At 44.8% G+C, this 23,878-nt stretch overlaps 1 protein-coding gene across 1 annotated transcript in view; it reads right to left on the bottom strand.

Moving 5' to 3' along the window:
* INPP5D (inositol polyphosphate-5-phosphatase D) overlaps positions 1 to 23,878 on the bottom strand; it is a 59,100-nt gene continuing 35,222 nt past the window's right edge. Inside the window, 23 exon segments of the mRNA XM_054385866.1 lie at positions 1 to 16; positions 835 to 1,408; positions 2,962 to 3,234; positions 3,878 to 3,985; positions 4,873 to 4,981; positions 5,726 to 5,875; positions 6,616 to 6,703; positions 7,849 to 7,931; positions 9,728 to 9,841; positions 10,002 to 10,091; positions 11,211 to 11,292; positions 11,528 to 11,616; positions 11,773 to 11,881; positions 12,523 to 12,661; positions 14,358 to 14,454; positions 14,975 to 15,092; positions 15,839 to 16,035; positions 17,121 to 17,223; positions 17,737 to 17,843; positions 18,874 to 18,997; positions 19,866 to 19,937; positions 20,103 to 20,183; positions 20,909 to 20,996. Of these exon segments, the coding sequence (XP_054241841.1) occupies positions 14 to 16; positions 835 to 1,408; positions 2,962 to 3,234; positions 3,878 to 3,985; positions 4,873 to 4,981; positions 5,726 to 5,875; positions 6,616 to 6,703; positions 7,849 to 7,931; positions 9,728 to 9,841; positions 10,002 to 10,091; positions 11,211 to 11,292; positions 11,528 to 11,616; positions 11,773 to 11,881; positions 12,523 to 12,661; positions 14,358 to 14,454; positions 14,975 to 15,092; positions 15,839 to 16,035; positions 17,121 to 17,223; positions 17,737 to 17,843; positions 18,874 to 18,997; positions 19,866 to 19,937; positions 20,103 to 20,183; positions 20,909 to 20,996 (2,998 nt within the window). The 3' untranslated portion in view covers positions 1 to 13.

Below are 23,878 nucleotides of genomic sequence, written 5' to 3'. Positions count from 1 at the left end.
TGTTGTGTTGTTTTCACTGTAGAGACAAGAAAAGACGTCAGCTTGTCTATTGTCAATTCTAAGTCTTTTAATGGAGAAGGAAAAAAATCTCCAACCTACAGCTTTCTCAAGTGGACCCTCTTTTTCTCCCAAACCCATTTATACTAAGCCCTCCTCTACTCCTTCTTATCCAACTCATGATGATCTGGGAAAAACAAACAAACAAAACCCAAACAAACAAAACCAGCCCCCTAAAAACCAACAAACCAACCAAAAACCCCAACATCCCAGTAAAGTAAATGTGTGATTTTTTTCTATAGAGGGTTCATTAACGGTTCTGGACACCACTGTTCTAAATTGGCGTTTCGCATAGATGACTACTTTAAATATTCATTTTTTTGGTGTTGTTTGTTTGGTGGTGTTTTTTTTGTTGTTTTTTTTTTTGTAAATGACAATAAAGGAGGTCTATTAGCCAGTAGTTTAGATTTGGGTTGTCAGGCCAAGTCTGGACATTCTCAGTAACAATGCAGTATGCACCAAGGAAGCAGTAATAAAGTAGCTGACTATTTGCATTCTTCTTCCGGACATTGAGCTTAAACAGTCCAGAAGTTAAAATTTCACACAAAACTAAGGTCGTGATTTCACAACATGACATCTTTTGCAGCATGTTGCTTTAAGATACTCCCTTGCATCCTTTACTCTGCAAGCTCTGTCCCCATGTGACAGTGCTCTGAGCTTGGTTAGGAAACTCATTGAGGGCACAGTGAGTAAGCCAGTGCTACTCTAGCAGTATTTTGCTGTGACACCACAGGCTTTTAAAACTTCCACCCTGCCTTGTTGCCACAAGTGACACACCGGTGTAGTTGTCCTGCCAACTGGTCCCTCTTCCGTCCGATGCTTCCCAGAGTGTGGCAGCTCTGAACTATCGCGATAGTCTCGGCCCTTGGAGTTCTGCATGTCCAGCACTGCCCGGCTCTTTGAGGGAAGGGGTGGCTTGTGCTGTCCCTGGATGCTTTGGCTGACTTCAGACCTCAGTGGCTTGACGAGTTTTTTGAGTGGTGCTGAATTTTCTAATGGTGTTGCCGTCTTTGGTTTGCCTTGAGTCTTTTCAGCTGTATTCTTTTCTTCAGACTGGCTGGAGCAGGTGTAGGACCGAAATCGCTGCGTGGGGACCAGGAAAGGTGGTGATGGTTGTTTGCTAGAGGTCTTGCTGCTGTCAGGCTCCTGTGACTTCAGGAGATGGCAGCTCTGATCTGGCAGTGGTGGCTGCTCTTTTCGTGAGGCCTTGGGGTAGTCCTGCTCTTTCTTTGGTGCAACCTTGCCCTTAGAGCCCATAGAACCATATAGTGGATTCTCAAACATCTCTGGCTTTTGCTGTCCCTCCTCCTGAAGCAAAGGCTCTGCTGTGATTTTCCCCAGTTCAGGTGGCCTACAGTCATCAAAGCAGTGTAAAAAGAAGACTTGTAAAGAGCAGGCAAGAGACACTGACTGATTTTAAGAGAAAATTAACAGGAAATGAGCATGGTAAAATTAAACTGACAGTTCAAAGGGGCAACGGGATAACAATTAAACTTTGGGGAAGATAATAGAATTGTATTACTTTCCATTTGTTTAATCAATAGTAACGTGCCAGCTGAGAGCAGATATGCATGGTACTGTATAAACTCCCTACTGGACTACAATCTCATCAGAGCAGTACTTGGCTTTTCTTTAAACAGTGATAAGATACTGAGCCAAACTGTGCCAAGTGCTTTGATGACTCTGCAGCATGCACAAATCTGAATTTAAATACTGAGTTCTCAGATCTGGGAAAGGATTGATATAGCTATCTGGATAGTTAATGCTCATGTTACACTGTGGCATTTTACATCTAGGTCAATCTCCTCTTGGTACCAGGGCTGCATGGTGTTGCTAGGGAAGGCATAAAACTCCTTAATGCACCCAAATGCACAATATGTAAGTGATAGCTATCTTCTATAGGGTAAGACAAGCACTGGGTGTTCACAGCTGAGCCCTTTGAACTGGAGCTGAGACTTGGAATGGCAGCACAGTTGTACAATGGGACAAGGGTGGTTTCACGGCTTTTGTATGACTTGACCTGATTTGGCAAAGCTTTCATGTGGAGAACTGCCACAATACTTAAAAATCGGCCACAGTATCACTGAACAGAGTGGAATAGGGGTGAGTGGCACATGTTCTTTGTGTGTCTTCAGATGAGTTGTGTTCCTTACTTCAAGTTATTTTCTAGAAGTCAGTGTGCTGAGAAGCAAAGAACTGAGAGCATGCTGAAGTGTTGTCATGTCCGTAACAGATTGAGGCAGTGCTTGCAGCTTTGACTTCTGCAAGTTCTGTTTTCTGGAGTGCTGCATACATTTACCAGTGAACTCTAGCCCAGAGTCAGAAAGCACCTGTCACTAGGAAAAAGGGAAAAAGAGGTCTCGAACAGGGACATCGGTGGTGTACATGCACTAGTGTGGAGTAGCCTCATCAGTGCAGTTGTGTGCTGATGGGGTATATTCAATTGCTTAATGAAAATTCTGCATCAAGGCTTGTGACAGATGCAGCACATGGATGCTAACTGCTCTAGCAAGCTGGACATTTGTATAGCTGTATAAGTAGAAATTCAGTTAAAGTACTTCACATAAGACATGTGAAGAAGCACTCCTTCCCAACCAGATCTAAGCCACGCTCTTCCCTTTTCTTCTTTGTTACTGAATCAACTCCACAGTCTTATCTTCTTGTGGCAGAGAATTAAACATATATGTATTTTTGGCTTTTCTTTCACAGAAGTCTGAGGAACTTCTAGACTACTTTTATGGGAGTATGTGGCATCTGCACTTGTGACCTTAGCTTTTTGTAGTTCTAGAGATAAGAATGAAAGCATATGCTGCACCTTGAACTCTGTACACATAATGAAAGAATGACTGTGCAGAATGGCAGGAGAGAGGAGACTACAGTCAGTGCAAATCTCAGAATACTCACAGATACTCTTGGCTGCGACTAGAAATGCTTCTGTTTACGGCAGGCTGGAGGGATATTTTTGGAGATAAAGGTGACAAGGAGGGTGATGTGGAGGATGACTGACTCTGTCCCATTACAGAGGTAACATCTTTGGGCTGCTGCTCATAGCTCCAGAAAGAAGGTGGCTGGTCTGGTGAAGGTATCTGCTTAAGCTGGCTGATTGTAGAGGGTTGCTGAGAGAAAGCAGCCATCCCCAGGTAGTTGGGGTTGCTGATGTCTGTGGGAGTAGAGCTGCTGAAGGGAAGAAATATTGTTAGGAAGATATACACACAAATACATTTGTTTTGTTTTTTTCTCCTTGCCATCTACAAAGGAGTTAGTGCCCAGTGATTGCTTTGATCCAATACCACCTACTTTATTTACTTTTTTCACTGTTGCTTCAGAATCAGACAATAAGTGGGAGTCCTGTTAGTACTTTCCTTCCATGGGTCACTGAAGAGGAAGCAACTGGGTCAAGGCCACCTCCCCCTGCCCCAGATAGTTCCTCTGGCTGCTGCAGACACTTCCATGTCTGCAGGCTGCAGAGAGCACTCCATTTTTGCAGTCACACACAGGGGCTTTTACAGGTCCCAGCAGTTCAGGTGGCTGCTGCAGCAGGACAGCTCCAAGCAAGAGGCAAATTGCATCATTGAGCAGCATTTCACAGCAAAGGAATACGCTGCTGGAACTACAGGAGAGACATTTGGCCTTTTGAGATGTGCCCGTACAGACTAGCATGTTGCAGCCAGGAAGCTGCCTGCAAAGAAATGCTCCTGTGAAAGTGGAGTGAAAGGACAGTCTTCCTAGGAAGTGTCCTGTGACTCTTGGGATGGAAAAGACAGGCAGTTTGAGCATAGCTTCCCAGCCTATGATAGCAGAGACAAAGCAGAAAAATTACCGTAACATATCCTCCTTCCCTGGGTTGTCTGGAGAAGAGGAAGCACTTCCCCGATAGCGAGCAATGGCTGCTGCCTCTCTGGCCATCAGATGAGTAGATTTTGACTTTCTGTTGGAAATAAAAAAGCCTTTTTGAAGTGGGATGTGGGGACCCTATCTGGTTACAGGTTAGGGCCTGACCTGCTAGAAAGCAGCTCTGTGGAAAAAGACCTAGGAGTCCTGGTGGACAGCAGGCTGACCATGAGCCAGCAATGTGCCCTCATGACCAAGAAGGCCAATGGTGTCCTGGGGTGCATCAAGAAGAGTGTGGCCAGCATGTTGTGGGAGGTTCTCCTCCCCCTCTGCTCTGCTCTGGTGGGGCCACACCTGGAGTATTGTGTCCAGTTCTGGACTCCCCAGGTCAAGGACGACAGGGAACTGCTTGAAAGGGTACAGCAAAAGGCTATGAAGATGATTAGGGGACTAGAATATTTGTCTTATGAAGAAAGGCTTGAGGAACTTGGAGCTTTTTAGCATAGACCGAGGTGGAATCTTACCAGTGCTTATAAATACTTAAAGAGGATGGGGCTGGGCTCTTTTCAGTGGTGGCCCATAACAGGACTAGAGGTAAAGGGCACAAACTTGAACATCTAAATATGAGGAGGAACTTCTTTACTTCGCAGGTGGTAGATCACTGGAACAGGCTGCCCAGAGAGGTTGTGGAGTCTCCGTCTCCGGAGTTACTCAGAATCCCCCTGGACATTGCATTCTTGTGAAACCTGCTCTAGGCAAAGCTGCTCTGGCAGAGTTGGACTAGGTGATCCTAAGAGGTCCCTTCCAAGCCCCACCATTCTGTGATTGTGTGATTCTTTAACTCATGCATTCTCAGCTTTTGAAGCTTCTGGCACAGAAGTGTTGAGCACAGTTTCCAAGTGTTCACTATGCCTTTAATACTGCTCCCACAGCAAGCCCAGCTTTGTGTTTATTGAGCCAACTAGGTTTCTGTAACTGACATACCTGCTTGCCTCTTACCTGTTAGTCTGATCCCAATCTTTGCTAGGCTCTAAGTTGCTGACATTCTTTGGTTTCTGCCCAGCTATTTCATCACGTTCAATCTTGACAAAATCTGAAGAAAAGGAAAGGCACATAAGGAGGTTTTGGCAGCTTCAGAGGCAAACTACCTAGGATTTCTCTGTTACTGCTTGTATTAAGGCATCTCTCTGTCTATTGAAATGGCAGTGAGACAGTTTCAAATGGTTGTTGCTATTAGTAGCAAGTGGGTAGTTGCCCACTAATACATATCATGTTTTGCTGACATAGGGAAAAGTGTGTATCTTGAAGTAGAAAGGTCACAATCTCCCAAAGAGTCACATACAGGTCATGTTACCATTGACAATAACAGTACTGTCATGGGGCTGCTTTTGTACTCTGAAAGAGAAAACAAGTAAAAGAAAGCAAAGCTGAGGAACTGCTCCTTGAGAGCTTTCCATGCTCTTTGCAGATGTTCCCTGGGGTGACCAGAGCAGGGAGAGCTTTGGCACCTTGTCATACCGCCACTGCAAGTGGAAATAAGGTATCACCATTCAATAAAACGAGTGTCAGTGACAGACAGAGGGCTCTCTCAGTCTGCTCAATTTACTTGAACAATGTAAAAGGAAAAGCCCAAGTGCAATTGCTGTGTCTTTCTTGAAAAGCACAGATACATGAAGAACTGATGATACTCACATCTTGCAGTCAGCATCAAAAGTTCTTGCCTCTTTGGAACTAAAAGCACTGCAAGGATAATTTTCAATTCCTTGACAGTAATCAGAAATCTTCTGAAATAGATATTCTCTAGAGTGAGCACTGCACATGCGATCTCGTTCCTTACCATACAGTTTCTCTCTCTGTTTTCCTTGTGAAGTTTGTAACTTGATTTCACCTTGGAAGACCCCTGTTTTTTCACCATGGTGTGTCAGCACAGTATGAATAGGAACTAAGGATTCTGTTGCTTCTATTCGCAGGGCAATGCAGCCTTCTCCTAGAGGATGACAAGGTGACAATGAGCCTGAGACTGAGTGAAAAAGCACTGAAATCTCTTTCTCCTGTCAGTCATCTACTATCACTGTGCTGACAGGCCTGAGATTATGGAGAGAATCATCTTTGGATCACAGTAAGGAGTATAATATCTTTTGAGACATTAAGGGTGTTCATTTCACTTTTTCACATATGTGTGAAGGATTTGGGCACTGGAGTCACCCATAGGTGACTGCAGGATTCTGAGCTTCCATTTCTGGTAAGGAAAACATGAGCTTGTGACTGCCATTTCAGTTAATGGGATTTCAGCAAAGAGACTTCTGTGGGCAAGGTCTGCAGTCCCTGGCTGTTTAGAATCTGGAAGCAAGCAGCTTCTGTAGCCAGAAGAAGTACATTAAGTACATGCAAGTGAAACAGGATATGTGTGTTCTGAATAAACCCATTTAAACAGACTGGCTCCTGATTTAATTCCTGTCAACTACGTTCTTTTTAAGCCGTTGCTCTTTTAGGGCTGGTAAAGCTCACACAGATTGATGCTTCTAGTTCATATTCTTCTAATCATCATTGCTTCACAAAATATTGCCCACAGTGTATTTTTGTATGTATTGAGTTCTAAATCAGAAGTCAGAGCATCATAGATGTTCAGTCAATAAGAGTTACTTCTGTTCTCTCCCACTCTTTCAGTAGTTTGGAAAAATCTAAGTAGAATTTGACTCATCCAGAACTTTAGAGCTAAGCACTTACCATAAGATTCATCACTATCTGATGACTTAATGCTGATCAGGATGTGTTGATCCAGTAGGTATTCTGGGTCTGAAATAATTGGAGTCAGCTGCAAAAACAAGTTAATGTGGGTCAATACAACAGATGGTCCATGTAGACACAGTTCTCCCTGTGGCTCAGCCCAAATGAACAAAACTCAGCTGGATGTCACCCTCAGGATCAGCCTCTTCAAAGATGTTTGGAGATCTGTGGTGGAGTGTAGACTTCCATAGTCTCCACTCACTCCTAGCACAGCAGACAGAAACAAACAAATCCACCACTCACATTGGACTGAGCTGCTGATTTTTTCTGTGTGGCCTGAAAATTTTTCTGGGAGGATGTGATCTGAACTCTGATTGCATACACGCTGTTCCCAACAATCTGGCTGTTGTTACATCACTTATTGTAGAGTCTTTACCCAATCTCTCAGTGTAAGACATTATCCCAAGTCAGCAGTTCTTCTTTCAGGCTACTCAGAAGAGTACTGATATTCATCTTTTTCCAAATTCAAGAACTCCAATAGTTCTTCCAAGTCCCACCATTCAGGAAATTGAGAACAGCTCTGACCTCAAGGACAGGGCTTGTCTTTGACACTGACATACAGACCACTACTTCTGGTCATTGATGCAATTTTAAACACAGGCAAAAATTTATTAACACAGGTAAAAATTACTTAGTCGACTTTCCTCAAAATACCAACAAAACCAGCTCTGTCTCACGGGGAAAAGAGACTCCAGCACAGCTGGTTTATCTTCCATCTAAAACCAAAACCAAAACCCTTGCACACAAAAAAACCCAACCCCAACCCCAAACCAACCAACCTAAAAAAAGCCACAAAAACCCAAACACACACACACACCTCCACCCCACACACCCCCACCCCACATCCCCCCTCCTTCCCCCCCCCAAAAAAAAAGAAAAAAAGGGACTAATTAAAAGATTTGTTCACTAAAAAGGTGAGAAAAGTCACACTCCAGCAAAATTCCTGATACAGGTGGAAGTATACTGTCAAGAAAGCAAGAAAGTCCTTTCCTGCTTATAACATACTCTACCTTAAGCCTGCTCTGCATTCCTACAGCCCTTTTGAGTGTAAACATGACCACAACCATGTTCCTGAAAGTAACATTTATATAAGCAAAAGATGTAATGATGCTTATGGGATGCAAGGAGAAGGCATCTCTGCCATAGGGATATAGAAACAGAGTCCCAGTTTACCTTTGGAAGAGCATCAAGGAACTTTACCACAAGCTCTCCTTCATTCCCGTCCTCATTTTCTCCTTCCTGGCTCTTCACAAAACCTGCAAAGTGATGAGAAAGGAGTTCAGCATTAGAGAGATAGCAAGAACTTGCCTACAAATCTTTTTCAGATGCTAGATCACCAAAAGGCCTGCAATTAGTTTCCCACTTAGACTGAAGTTTAAAGTGTTAAGAAGCTTAAAGTCTGAGCTTTGGGTGAATGTTTACACAGTTAATTTACAAGTGATTTTACTGGATTATTGTTAAATGGTTTTATTTTACAGTTAAACTTGGCACTGAAAAGCTCCGTGCATACATGGACTGGAGGATAAGAACATGACAGCTCTTCCTACGCCACTCAAGATAGCACACTTTTGAAATTCTAATTTAAGATTCGTAATACACTGTTTCCATAGAAATTTATGCAAATTTTGATACAGGCAAAAAAATAATCTTTTCTGGAACTGCCTTTGACATAGCTCTCTGACATGCGATAATGTGCTGAAGTGCACACCGAAGGCATGCTTACAGCATCCCACTTACAGCACTGCTCCTCTGATGGGGAGCCACTGAAAAAACCCCACAGCTCAGGCGTGTGGGCTCGCATTACATAAAGAGCTGAGCCTCAGCCCTGCAGCACAGGGACAGAAGTAAAACCTACAGCATGGGTAAGTACACAGAGCCATTTACAGAATCAATCACTTGAAGGTGATCCTCTGATAAGAGTCTTTTTTACCAGGGTAATTCCTGCACTTTGGTCACAATAACCCTGTGCAACACTACAGGCTTGGGGCAGAGTGGCTCGAAAGTTGCCCGGCAGAAAAGGACCTGGCGGTGTTTGTGGACAGCTGGCTGAACATGAACCGGCAGTGTGCTCACATGGCCAAGAAGGCCAACAGCATCGTGGCTCGTATCAAAATAGTGTGACCAGCATGAGTAGGGAAGTGATTGTGCCCCTGTAGTCAGCACTGCTGAGGCCACACCTTGAGTACAGGGTTCAGTTTTGGGCCCCTCACTACAAGAAAGACATTGAGGTGCTGGAAGAGGTCCAGAGAAGGGTAACGAGGCTGGTGAAGGGTCTGGAGAACAGGTCTTGTGAGGAGTGGCTGGAAGAATTGGGGTTATTTAGTCTGGAGAAGAGGAGGCTGAACTGAGACCTTCTTGCTCTCTACAGCTCCCTGAAAGGAGGTTGGAGTGGGGTGGGTGTCAGACTCTTCTCTTAGTAGCAAGTGATAGGACAAGAGGAAATGGCCTCAAGTTGCAGCAGGGTAGGTTTAGGTTGGATAACAGGAAAAGCTGTTAGGAAGAGTGGTCAGGCATTGGAATAGGCTGCCCAGGGAGGTGGTGGAGTCACAATCTCTGGAGATGTTCAAAAAACATGTAGACATGGCTCTTCAGGTTTGATGGTTGGACTTGATGATATAAGAGGTCTTTTCCAACCTTAATGATTCTGTGGTTCTCTGATAGATTTGGGGTTTTTTTGGTGTAACACAGCTTTTTATTTTGAAAGCACCTGATCATTTGTTGCAGGCACAATTAGAAATGTTATCAATCATGTTTGCTAAGGAGAGATTTTCTATCTGTTACACATGAACAACACATGTTTCTCTTCAAGGAAGAAATTACCAGATTGCCAACCAAATGGAAGAAGTAGTGAAAGGCTACATGTCTAAGCATGGATTACAGCTAAATGGCTGCTGACAGTGTAGGATGATTTGTAAACTACAACAGATCTCTAGGACATCCGTTTTCAGCACAGGAAGAAGTGATCCATGCAGCTGTCTATTTAGATCAAAGCAGGGGAAAGGGGAACTAATCCAAACACTTGGACAAAGAATAAAGATGGGCAAACCCGTACTTTCTAAGCAGCTAGAGTGAAACTCGATGTAGAACTTGGTCTGGGACTTGGTCTTCAGAGTAGCGTAGCAGTGCAGGAACTCTATTTCCCCTTGGGAATCTGTGTACTTAGAGTCTAGGAAAGAGGAATGGAGAATGGCATTTTCAGTAGGGGATAAAGGGAAGGCATTTTTGAGTCTAGTCTCTTAAGATCAGCTTTTTCTTTTAACATATACAAAGCACTAAATTTGGTATCCAAAGGTGAAGACAGCACACTTGCACGCAACCTGACTGACCATTCTTTGACACAAACTGTGAGGTGACTCCCACTTCAAAGGTGGCAAAGACAGGACTGTGGTCACTTGTCATGATGTCAGTGGTGCAACCTGCCAACGAGAAAGGAGGATAGTTACTGCCCTGTGCTTCTGCCCTTCTCCTGAGACATTGCTGCCATAGGGATATTATTAGGTAATTTTGCAGAAAACAGAACTGTCACTGTGGTAACTGTCTTTACTCAAAGGTGTTTCTACATAATCTCATGTCAGTATGTAGGGGTGTAACTTGTCAAATCACACAAAGACTTGGCTAATGGACACATCTTTAATGTATTGTTTCACAAGTTAGTGTCAGTGTTGGATGCCCCCTGTAGGAGAAGCATTCACAGAATTCCTCATTGCCTCTGCAACGTGCACAGCTAATGAAAGCTCTGCTATGGGAGGAAATCACACAAGAACACACTGATTCTACCTCAGTGCTACAAAGCAACTAAGCACATGTTGAGTTCCAGCAAGACCAGTCCACTGAGCAAAACAGTTTCCAAAAGGAGATGCCAGGCTTTTACATGCCACATGTCTATCTGACCACACATCTCACTATCATAGACTCTGTAAGCAGATCAGTCTCCCTTATCCCCCAAGAGACTTCTACTGCTCTCTTCTCAGTCACATGCACAGAAAATTATTAACATCATACTCATATGCTCGGTCCTACATATAGTCAGTGAAATTTCAGGAGCTAGTATCCGAGTCTGTATTTTAAACAGGTCTTTCCTCCCTCTGGGTTTCCTCCCTGTGCTGCATTATTGTGATGCTTCTCAGCAAGAAAGCTAACAGGCTTTTGGTACCACACAGTCCTTCTGGAATATGATTTGATAGAAGAAATGTTTGCAGTTGCAGCCTCTGCAGACTGGACTGTGTACACAGGGTCTGCCTTACTGGCACCATCAAATAAGGAGCTCCTGATGGTAACTGCATGTGATCCTACAGCATGGCCTAAAGCTGGACAGCTGCAGCTGCCTGAGTGGTATTCTGAATACAAAAGAATAACAATTAATTTCCAACCTTGTAAGGTTACAGGCAGAGAGATTTGTCTCCACTTTGCCTGTTTTAACATCAGGTCTCTCTATGTTGAGTGCCTGGCAGTGCAGGGAGATCTACAGACGCTACTCTGAATCATTTCCGTTTCAGCCTGATTGCTTTGCTATCTACAATCTGTTATCTACCCACCATAGGACTGACACACAACGTGCACCATGGGGTATGATTTCCAGAGCACTCGATCACACCAGGATGGCAAATTGTACTTCATCTGCAAACCAAAGGAGAAGTGATATCAAGAAGAAGGGAAAGGCTTAGTTAACAAAAGAAGAGGAAATTCACTTGCCCGAGAACCATATATTTATTTCAAATCTTTTTGCTTGTATTGATTCCTTCCAAAACTACAAGGGCAGAAGATGCAGAGATTGATATAGGTAATTTTTTTCTGTAGATGCTACTTTCCCTGTTCTGCCACATACTTCTAAGGGAAATCAGTTTTCACCTACCCCTGTAGCTTTTTGCTTGGTGTAAGCATACTTCTCCCGGGTCCCTCTTTCAAAACGGTAGGTTGGAGCAAAAGTAATCTCTTCTTCCTCTAAAACAGTGAGAGAGTTCTGTTACACTTTGGCCCATTGAGAACCCTTATCTGGGGAAGGCAGCCACTGCTCTGTACACCCTGCCCCACATCAAGCCTGGCAAAGGAAGTTACTGGAAATGGGAAAGGAACCTGCCAACAAATTCAGAATCTTACCAAAGTGCAGAAACACCTTTTGGTCCTTTCTCTCTATGAGAAGTTGGTCAAAAGCCAGCAGCTCTGGATACTGCTGCTGCCTGATCTTCTGGATAATATTCTCTGCTTCCTGCCAACAGGGAAACAGCAGAATTGCAGATGATGCAAAGCCTTCATATAGATCTTCCCTTCACTGGAGAGGTGGCAAGGCTTCTGTACTGTTTCACAGAGCTCTACCTCTGCCACTTCCCCACCTTTGCCTTCCCTGAAAAGTCCCAGTCTTTGCTGTGTGGCTGAATATTTGTCTATTGAAACAAGTGTCACAATGCCCACACATCCCCTACACAAGCACACACACAACCAGATTCACATCAACACCATGTCTATTCTTTCTCACCTACCCAAAGCTATCCTGTATTTCTGATGGCCTGTTCTGAGCCATTAAAAACTAAACAACAGAGCAGGAAGGCAATCTCTGCTTCAAGCTGTTCAGGGACAGATGCTTGCTCACAGTGGGAAGGAGAGTTGGGAGTTTTGGGGAAGCAATACTGCCAGGAGCAGCAAGTGTGCCAGACTGCATTCCCAGGTCTTTTAACCCTTGGAGAGGGCAAAGGGGATTTCTTTACTCTCTTGCAACTGCTGCCACACTTGTGCCTTGAGGATACCTTCTGCCTCCCTTCTTTTTGCCCTGTTGGCCTAGATTACAAAAAGACAACACATCTATAGCAATGCAGTGTTTTGCCTCTCAGGGATTCACACCCAATCCCTCACCGATGGGGGCTGTTCCACGCGGTAGTTCAAGTCTCCTAGCCAGAAGAGATGAGTGAAGCGATGAGTGATGTTAAACGGACTCAGTTTCTTGTCTCCCAGTGTCAGGAAGCGCAGGATGTTCATGTAGTTCTGGTTGCGTCTGTCAAGACAAGAAACATCTGCCTGACAAACTAAATTGCTGCACAGCTTCTGAGTGCCTGGGCTGGCAGCAACTGTGGCGTCACCAAGCAGGAACTGATCTGGCTCAATATCTAGAGAAGAGCAGATGAGAAGCTGAGAACTTGCCACTGCTGTCTCACACTGCACCTCAGCAGACAGGACCAGGTAACGTGCTCAGTGTCTCCTGGTGAGCTGAAATACTTCATGTAACTGCTAAGGCAGCACAGCTCTTGAGCTGCAGCTGTTATTGCATGCGGCCTGGGGAGCTGGGGCAGGAGGACAGCCTGCTGTGAGGAGGAGAAAGAGGCAGTGTCATTTTCAGCAGCTCCAGGCTGGTCTACCTTGGCTGTCAGACTGTTTCAACATGACTTGAAAGGCTGGAAAAGCTGGCTTAAAGCCACTTTTGTTGCCTCTTGGGACTGTGCTTTTCTGAGCTGCATGTCCTAGAAACCCAGCATTAGATTGTTGTCTTCAGTTTTCAGCAGCAAACACATGACTAGGTTTTGACAGCTATTTCAGGCCCTGGGTAACCCTTCCATGGAAGTTAACTCCACCAGTGGCACAGACCCTATGCAGAAATCCCACACCATCTGTTTTCTGGGTTCTGGACTGGGAAAGATGGCAAAGCTAACCTCTTTGATGGTTGGATTTGATGATCTTAGATGTCTTTTCCAACCTTAATGATTCTATGATTCATTTCAGGTCTTCTTTGCTTTCAATACCACTCCTTCCAGCTGCTCCAGCTCCTCCTAGCATGGGCACAGATCTACCAGTGTCAGGATATTTGCCTTGCAGTCTCATGCTGCATAGAACCTGCTTAGACCATGGAAACTCGTTTCACAGCTGAGTACAGAGAATTAGCCACCATGAAGGTATTTCTGTGCTATACACCTCCCTCTTGGTATTTCTGACAGCATGCTCTGCCTAGCAGGATCTTTCTCAGCTGTGCCCTGGGGTGCACCACAGTTCCCATGCTCCCAGCACTGCCTACAGTGAGGGGGCAGACAGTACCCTTCAGCACATTATTCTGGATTGGGAAAAGCCTTCCCACATCTCTCCAAAACACTGTAGATTAGGGAACTGTTTTCTTCATGTACTGAGCTTCCATGATAGGTCACACGAACGCTCGACTCAGAAATAATTTTGCTCTCCAGAATCACAGAATCAACCAGGTTGGAAGAGATCTCCAAGATCATCAAGTCCAACCGATCACCTAACCCTAACTAATCAATCAGGCTATGGCACTAAGTGCCTCATCCAGTCTTTTCTTAAACACAATTTCACCAGCACCCATGTGTCTTGGCCACAGAGTAGAATCACAGAATGACAGGGGTTGGAAGGGTCCCCCAGAGATCATCCAGTCCAACTCCCCACCAGAGCAGGTTCACCTGCAGCAGGTTGCACAGGACATTGTCAAGGTGGACTCTGAGAAATGTCAGAGATGGTGACTCCAAAACCTCTCTAGACAGCCTGTTCCAGTGCTCCAGCACCCTCAACATCAAGAAGTTCCTCCTCATGGTTAGAAGTCCCTCATTTAAATGGTGATGCAGTAATCAGCATCTTTAGCACAGGTTGTCCTCCCAGGAGACGTTTAACAATTCATTATGGTCAGGAAAATATGCTTATGACTGTCTGGTGGACAAATTTAATTTTTGAGAAGGGAGGATGCATCTTACCTGTGTTTCTTTTCACTTCCTGAAGTCAAATGGCTGTTAACAAACCCAAAGGAGGTTCCATTAAACATGAATGACACCCCCACAGCTCCTTTATTACCTGGAAAAAGATAAGCCAAAAATGTCAAGAAATCAGTCCACCTCCAGGCTGAGTCTAGCAAGGATAACAAAGCACCTCGCACATCTTTAGCAAAGTGGAGGATGCAGAAGAGAAATAAGTTGACTTAATCAGCTGAGAAAGATTTAGTACATACAGCACAGATTGTGGCAATAAAATTTTTAAGGATGCTGGGAAAAAAAAAACTAGTTGAAGGGAAAAGAGTGTAGTTTCCATGTGAAACCCAAGAAAGAGCAACCCAATAGCTAGTCAAAGGTGTTTGCTGGGAATATATTTATATATACATATATGTGTATATATAACATATATTTATCTATACATATATGTGTATATATACATACAAATAGATTTCCTCTTTTACAGGGTAAGATATAATCAGTGCTAGTCATATAAACATAATCAAGGGAGTCTTCTGGAGAAAGATCTGCTCCATTTCAAGGACAGTATGGGCATAGACTGGACAGATCTCAGTCCTCTGGACAAGACCAGCTCTGTTTCTCACCCAGTGTGTTTGCAATGCCTGTCTTCACATTGTCTGTGCAAATGTGGCTGATGCGGTTCTCATGTTCTGGCTTGGCCAGTACAACAATCCTGATGTTCCAGAGGGTATGGATTGCTATCTGCAGGGATGAGAAGGTGAGAGGTTTATATTTCTGTACATACCTGCAGATCTGTGCTGTAGCTACAGCCTTCTTATCTTCCTGTGCTCAGGATGTGCTTTCAGTCATTTTAATCAAAGGTGGGAGGAGGGACCTAGCCATTTGCTAGTGCTATTTTCTAGTTAATCATTGGATTGCTTTCCTTGCACAAAATAGTTTCCTAGTTACCATGAAAGTCATTAGTCCTGCTTTCCTGTGGCCTTCCAGGTATACTTAGATGTGTTTTGGTATCACTGAAACTCAGAATGTCCAAAGCTGGTCTTAATAAGGTTCAGTTTCTTTTATGATTGTGCTGCTATCCCCTATTTGGAAAGTGTAATAGCCTAAGGCTACAGCTGTTTCAGAAAGCTTTATGGTCTTCTCCTTCATGAAGGTCAAAAATCACCATCACAACTTGACTTGGGTGCTTAGCATATGCTCCTTCCTCCCATGCTGGGAGGCAGAGGAATTTCATTATGGGGCCTCTGCCTTGGCAGTGGTGGGGGTCACTGTCCATAGCAGTATGCGAGCTGTCTAGCCCGTTTCAGAGGAGGATCTTGCAGAGTCCACAGAGTTCACTTTCCCTCATCCACATGCAATGACAATAAAGGGAGGGAAGCAGAGGAAGTGTAGGCAAGATGCCACTTATTCATCGTCCCATTTATTTGCACAACGTGTTCTCTGCTCATATGCCCAAGTTATGTACAATAGCTGGGATAACTCCTCACCACTTTGAAGCTGATACTGGTAATTTCCTGCAGGGATTGCCTCAGAGTCTCCAGCCATTCCTTCTCCCCTTGGGGATCCTCCTGGGTACCAATCACATAGATGTCATGAGGAATGTAGTCAGCAGTGTCATCACGGGTCTTCCCTTGCCCCTTGGAGAGAAACCAGGAGGTGATCTTCTTTGGGGGAGCTGCAGCACCTTTTATTAACAAATCAAACACCAAAGTAAGTCAGAGCATGTTCTGTGAGACCCAGGATACAGACAACCCATGAGGACAGAAATAAATAAGCTTCATATTCACTCTGTCCCATATCAGTTTCAAATAAGCTAGAGCACATTATGCTAAGATGACAAAGATGTTAGCCACACCTCAAGTCTGATCTTGAATATCTCCAGGGACATGGCCTCAACCACATCCCTGGGCAGCCTGTTCCAATATTTTACCCTTCTCATTGTAAAGAACTTCCTCCTGATGTCCAACCTAAATCTACCCTGCTCCAGTTTAAAACCATTGCCCCTCGTCCTATCACTAGAAGCCCTTCTATCCTTCCTCAGCCTTCCTGTAGATCCCCTTCAGACATTGAAATGTAGCTCTAAGGTCTCCCCTGAGCCTTCTCTTCTCCAGGCTGAAGCCCCAGTTCTTTCAGCCTGACTTTATAAGAGAGGTTCTTTAGCCCTCTGATCATCATTGTGGCCCTCCTCTGGACCCACTGCAGCAGGTCCAGGTCTCTCTTGCATCAAGGCTAGCCAAGTAGAAAGGAGCTATGCTCCTGGCCTGCCATTGCTTTTGCCATACTGTATGAGTATGACTGAGCACAGACAGCTCAGCTCACAACAGTCAATTCAGGCTTTTTTTCCCAAAATGGGAAAAATAACTTAAATTCTGCTGTCCTCAACTACACCCTGTCCCCTTCTTTCAATATCACAGATACCCTGCTCTCTTTCTAGGCTGAACACAAACGGTCCCTAATTAGGTTCAGAAGCAGCTGATATGCAGTTTTGGGGGTTGCTCCTGCCCTTTCTGCAAGGCAGAGGACAGCATCCACTGCTGCGCCAGCTTTGTGCCAGCCGCAATTCCCGTTCAGTGGAGGAATCCTTCAATACCCATCAGGGCCAACTTTACGGTCCTTCGACTGGAACCATGAATAGTGTCAAACTTACACGCAAGAACAAGCCTAGAGATCAGCTCCTCTCCCAGACAGTGTCTGAGGCTCGTAGTGGCAGCTGAGCACACATTTTGGCAAGTGTCTGAAGGAACACCCACGTAAGAAGAGAGCCCATACCCATATTCCAGGTACCAATGAAGATGGTGATCATATCAGGCTCTGGTTGCTCAGAGTGTTTATTCTTCATCTGCTGTAGAAGTTGGCAGAAGCCTTCTCTCTTCTAGACAGGGAGGACCAGAGACAATTAATGAGATACTTAACTCCTCCACCACCTCTTGAAAAACTAGCTGAACCAGGAAATTCCAAAGATTCCCAGCACACTTGAAGGGCAGATTAGCTCTCCACTGTCCTGAAACCTTCAAAGAGGCTGTCTTTCCTCTGGTACTTAGGCACTTAGCTTGTACATGCCAGAAGAAAGCCTAGGCTTCCCTCCTCATTGTCTATATGAACCTTTTGAAGCTGTCCTCACATGACTCATTGCCTCTTCTCCCTGCTTGCTGACACTGGTCTCCTGCCTCAGTGGGACCATCAGGGTATGGTTGCCCTCTCCAGTATCTCCCTTCACACAGTACAGTTGTTCATTTAATGGATGTTTCCAAAACAAAGAAGGCATTTCATTTTACAAAGCCAAGAACCATCTTTCAACTGTTCCTTTCTGCCAAGGAATGCCCCTTGCACCATTCCCACCCAGGTACCAGATCCAGGCTGGCAGGAAGAAACGTTGTGTATGTACCTTGGAATCAGAAAAAACATATTCTTTTCGCTGTGTTTTTTCTTTCTCTGTTTCCAGCACAATCACCAGTTTGTTAGGGACCTTCTGGGACTTGATAAGCTGCAAGACTGAACAGAGACTGAGTGTCATCAGCTGCAGTCACAGAAACTAGAATTCCACCAAGGCTAACAGGATCCTGCTCACAGGCTCAGCACTTACATGGTCTTTCACTTTGTCCTGCATAACTCCAGATTAATGTTGCTTAACCCTATTCCCTATGGGAACAGATTTGGACTCTGAAGTGAAGAGGGCACCCAAAACTCATTCTGCCTGGAGCTCTTGTCCATACCAAGCCCTGCAGTCTAAAGCGAAGCCTTGGCTTCCTGCAGGCAGTGTCTCTGTATCCTGAGCCAGCCTACATATATTCCTTCCCCATCTGTGAAAGAAGAGTAGACCCTCATATGATGGTAAAGGTGATTCCTCCTCATCTAAAATAGCAGCTAAGTAACTATGAACAGTGGGTAGAGAAAGTCATACATGAAAGCTAATCTTTTCAATCACTGTCAGCAACAGGTTGAATTTCTAGTAGGAGAGAGCCCAAAGGGCATCATTTACTCTGATAAATCCTACCAGGTTTGCCTCAATCTCAGTGACCTGCCTGCCCAGAAACACACAGGAAAAAAAAAAGGAAAACCAAACAAAACAAAACCCAAAAAAATCAAGGGGAAATGAACTGAAAAATGTTCTGAGACTGAGTAGTTGGCTTTTTACCATGAAAAATCATCACAGAAGTCAGTATGTTCCTGCAGAATGGTGGCTTTTTTTTTCCCAAGTGACATTGCTTTTAGGCTGAAAATTGAAACCATCTCCACAGGAAATCTATCAAAACCCACCCTGATGCAGTCCTGCTACGACTTTCTTCATTCATACCAGGAGGTCAGGTCTAGAACAATCTGTGAAAGCTGGTTACCCCAGTATTGACTTCTGGATCCCTGCAGGTGGCTTTGGGGACAGGCAGTCTAGACCTACTGGAGCCTTGCACAACAGCCAAGATCAGGCAGAAATATCTGCACTCTGCACTAAACTTTGCCCTCTGTGGTCAGAAGAAACCTCTCCCCATCACCTGAGAGTCTAGTCATGCATTTGTGAGCATCTTACTTTTCTTGTGGGTATAAAATTTGTCTTCTGGACCATCTTTAGCTCTCTTGATAATGAGTTTTCCCATTTCCACATCAACCTTGAGATGTATTTTTGAGAAAATTCCTAAGGAGTCAGCTTTCACCTATTGGAAAATAGAGATAAGCAATCACAGAATCACAGAATCAGTAAGGCTGGAAAAGACCTCAAGGATCATCAAGTCCAACCTGTCACCCAAGACCTCATGACTACTAAACCGTGGCACCAAGTGCCACGTCCAATCCCCTCTTGAATGCCTCCAGGGATGGTGACTCAATCATAGAATAATAGAATCACAAAATGGTAGTGGTTGGAAGTGACCTCTGAAGATCATCTAGTCCAACCACCCTCTCAAAGCAGGTTCACCTAGAGCAGGTTGCACAGGAAGGCATTCAGGTGGGTTTGGAACATCTCCAGAGAAGGAAACTCCACAGCCTCTCTGGGAAGCCCAGTCCTATGCTCCGTCAACCTCACAGCAAAGAAGTTTTTCCTTATGTTCAAGTGAATCATCCTGTGTTCCAGTTTGCACCCCTGCCTCTTATCCTATCACTGAGCACCACTGAAAATAGCTTAGCAACATCCTCTTGACTTCCACTCTTTAGCTATTGATCAGCATTGAGAAGATCTCCTCTCAGCCTGCTCTTCCCCAGGCTAGAGAGCCCCAGGTCTCTCATCCTGTCCTCATAAGAGAGATGATCCTGTCCCTTCAGCATCTTTGTGGCCCTCCATTGGAGTCTTCCCAGTTCAGTTACATGCATCAGAAATGCCACACTTGCTGAGCTCATGGACACAAACCATTGTTACACCAATCTCAATAGACGTCTCACTAGCATTTGCATGGTGCTAACCAGCATCCAGGAAGAGCTGCTATCTCTGCGGCAGCACAGCAAGGTTTCCAGCCCTGAGACACTGACAGAAATTTGCATTCCTGTCTTTCCACATTCTGGTCAGCGTGGGTAAAGAAGTACATTTACCTCAAAAGTGACAGGGGGGATAAGGGAGCGCCGGTGTGTTGAATCAGGACCTTCAATCAAGAGTGTTTTCACCTGTAAAAATATTTATGCATGCCAGATTGACTTGGTGATTCTGCACTATGCTGAGAGTAATGACATCAGAGGAAAGAAATTTTCTGTAGCAGATGATGTTGAAGGAGGCAAAACTAGAGGTGAAAGATGACAAGAAGATAATAAAAAATAGTCTTAGAACTCTACCTTGTCTTCAATGGAGGACAGCAAAGAAACCAGCTGATTGAGTTTCAATACAATATTGACTGGACTAGCTTCACCGAGCATCTGTTAACCACAACACAGGAACAAAAAGAAAGTGAGAAACGCATGAGTATCAAACCCAGAGAGCATGGCCTGGAAGCACAGCAGTCTCACCTCAGGAGGATCTTGCACGCCTTGCAAGGAACAGCACTTGTGTCGCTGCCACTCTAATCCACAATGGGCAGTACAAATGCACAGAATGCCTGAACATGCAGAAGTATAGGAGGGTGGAAGGACAAATTTACAAACCCTGTCCATAGGCTACAGGCAGCTGGGCACGCAAGGGAATCAGCTTGCTGCAGTGGGGACAGGTTTGCGTGACCAGGTCCGGGGCTCAACATAAAAAAATCCTGGAATTTTGTTTTTCTGGGAGAGGAAGGTCATGGGACTTAAGTGGGTGAGCGGTAGGAAGAATTTGGCAGTGAAACATCCTGAGATGAAGTTTATGGAAAGAGGTGTGCCATCCTAGCCTACAGATGGAGGGAGGATGGGGAGATGAAGTCCACAGGCAGTTCCCTGTACTTTCCTCTGGGACCGGAAGGGGGAGCAGGCAGAGGGGACTACGGGATACGTGAAGCTGTGGGGATACAACTCACTGCACTGCAGCCAGAAAGAGGCTAGAGAGAACAGAAATGGTAAATGATCACCTGAATCCCACTGAAATGCTGTGCGACCAGAACCCTTCCCTCCCTGCTGTGTTGACAGCCACCCACACTCTGTCCTCTTTTCCCACCTTCCAGCCAACTTACTTGTGAGCGCTGATGGATACCAGGATGCAGCTGCTGCTCAAACACCTTCTGGATGGATTCCAGAGATGGAAGAGTCCTAGAGGCTTCACTGGGAACAGAGATGTGGCATAGGTCTAAGGCTGCAGTAAGGTCCTTGGGCAGGTTAGCACTTTGTCTCTTTGGACAAAGCCACACAGCAGAGACCAGGGACACACATTCACAATAAACCTGCTTTCACCATGTGTCATGCTCAGATGGACTCGATGATCTTAGAGGCCTTTGCCAACCTTAATGATTCTATGATCTTGTCCTCTGCTGCTTACTACCCCGTGAGTTGGTGGGATGAGTGATGAGAGCATTTCTCAGCTGCCTTAGTGATGCTGCCAGCAATACAGCCAAGGCAGCTGATTGTGCCTTGCAGTGGCTGAAGCACGGCCATACCAGCTGTTCCTTGGGTTTTGCTTTGGAAATAGGAACTTCCTAAACACTCCCTCAAAGATGTACTAGTATGGCTAGACCTGATGACTTGAAGCAAAACCACAATCAACCTAACTATGCCAACTCATAGATCAAAGCACACTCAAATCTCAAAGCCTGGCAAAGTTGGGTGGCTATGAATGTTGTAGTGGCAGGAGCAGCTCAGTTGTGCACAGGTCTTGGGCAGCTGCTGAGGCTGATGTAGGACACTGAGGACACCACATGAAGAGGAAACTGATTTTTAGATATTTCAAATTTCTTTAGATTTTTAAAGTATTTTTTTAGATTTTTTTCAGTTCCTATGACAGAGGTTGGGCACAATGAGGGGATGGAAGAGCGATGCCTTAATTTCTTCAATTGTGGAAGAGACAGGCCTTAATCTCTTGAATTGACACCATTTGTGGGTTTCAATGAGATTCCTTCAGCATTTCCTGCTTAGATTCCACAGGATGCTCATTTGTCAAAACGCCACTGTATGAATTTGGCGCAGAAGCCACACTCAGATAATGACAAGACACAGCACAGAAGAGCAGCCAGGGAACACAGGTCAAAAGGAAGGTGATGGCAGGAAGTAGTGCTAGGATACTTGCATTGTGCCTAGTCAGCAATGGATATTAATGATTTCCCTCACTTTCCTAAGTCTGAATGGACCAGACAGGCAAAAGTATGCCTGTCTGAAAATTACATACTTGTCTGGGTGTTGAACCATGGATAATTCATTGCCTGAATTAAGCACTCCTGTTTAAAATTTCAGTCTGAAAGCCTTGCCATTGGGCACACATGAAGCACAAGACACTTGTAGGAATCTGCATCTGCTAAACTTAGTATTCCAACACCACTATGCAGCTTTAGATCATCTGGGACCAATGCCACTGCAAATGGCTCTGCCTCAAAACCCAATACTCCCGTTGACTTCTGCAGTAGTGGAATCAGGCCCCAGGAGCTTGCAGCCAGTTGCAGGAACATTGGGTGAAGTTCAGCTTGCAAAAAATGAAAGGACATTCATAGAATCACTAAGGTTGGAAAAAACCTCTATTTTTTCATCAAGTCCAACTGTCAACATGACTGTGCCCACTAAACCATGTCCCAAAGTGCCACATCTACATATTCCTTAAACACCTCCAGGGATGCTGACTCCACCACTTCCCTGTGCAGCCTAGGGAATGTAACCAAGATTGCAGGACATGTAGGCCATCTCTTGAAAACACAGAGCAGCAGCTGCTTGAGACAGTATAGGAATGATTTCTTCTGTGAAAACTGCCCTTTGTTTATTGTACAGTGCAACATGCAGAATGCACATAAGGATGAGAGAAAAGCATTTGCAGGTGTTCAGACTCAGAAAATCCAAAAAGTGTCTTTAATGGCACTTTTGTTTTCTTCTTTTTGTAGTGTAAAGTAAATAGATGTAGTGATACTCACTGAAGTGTCAGAAGCCTGTGTGTCCATATCCAATTGCACAAGTGCTGGTATTACAAGTGCTTGAAAAGGTGCCTTAGAAGCTCTATGTGCAAATTATCCAGTAAGGAAGAATAAACAGGAGAAAGCAGAGTAGTGATCGATGACCAAATGATGGTCTCAGACAGCAGCAGGCTGAATAGGTTGCTATTAGCATTTACCACTTAAAGTTGGCAGGAAACTGTGAACAAATTCTGTCTGCACAGGTAATCCTCATTCTGCTGCATTGGCACCAAGCTCTCCATGAGTCAGCTTTCGAACCCTGGGAGAATTCCCCTGTCTAAGGAAACCCTTATATGCCGATTTCTTCTAGCACTGAATGCTTCACAAAAGCACCCATCAGCCTGACAAGTCTCTGCTTTGTTTCATTCTTAGCATATGCACCTCCAGAGAGAGCAGCTTCTCCCAAGAGTGGTTGCCCCATTGTACCTCAGGCTCCGATAAGAAGTGGTGCTATTGCTGTCCTGACCTCCTTTGCCACAGCTGGTTCTAGAAGGTAGTAGCAGCTTCCAGCAGAGTCAAAACCAGCTTTCAGTGTCTCTAATGCACATTGGGATCTGGTCCTCACTAAATTAATCAGGGCTCAGTAGTGAGGAGGGTAAAGGGAAGAGCTCACAAACACAGCACTTCCAATCTCATGCAAGAAGGACATGGATCTGATGGAGTGGGTCCAGAGGAGGGTCACAAAAATGAGCAGAAGGCTAGAGCACCTCTCCTACAAAGACAAGTTGAGAGAGTTTGGGTTCTTCAGCCTGGGGCTCTGGGGAGACCTTATAGCAGCCTTCTGTAACCTGAAGGACCCATCACCTGGTGGTTGATAGGACAAGGGGCAATGGCTTTAAACTAGAGCAGGGTAGATTTAGATTGGGCATTACAAAGAAGTTCTTTACTATGAAGGTGGTGCAACACTGGAATAAATTGCCCAGGGAGGTGGTGGAAAATCCATCCCTGAAGATATTCAATGTCAGGCTTGAAGGGACTCTGAGCAACCTGATCTAATTGGGGATGTCCCTATTTACTGCAGGGGACTTGAACAGATGATCTTTAGAGGTCCCTTCC

Source organism: Indicator indicator, chromosome 13 (assembly GCF_027791375.1).
Source record: "Indicator indicator isolate 239-I01 chromosome 13, UM_Iind_1.1, whole genome shotgun sequence".
Classification (NCBI taxonomy): domain Eukaryota; kingdom Metazoa; phylum Chordata; class Aves; order Piciformes; family Indicatoridae; genus Indicator; species Indicator indicator.
The sequence above is the reverse complement of the archived record's forward strand: the minus strand, read 5'-3'. Positions and strand labels throughout refer to the sequence as shown.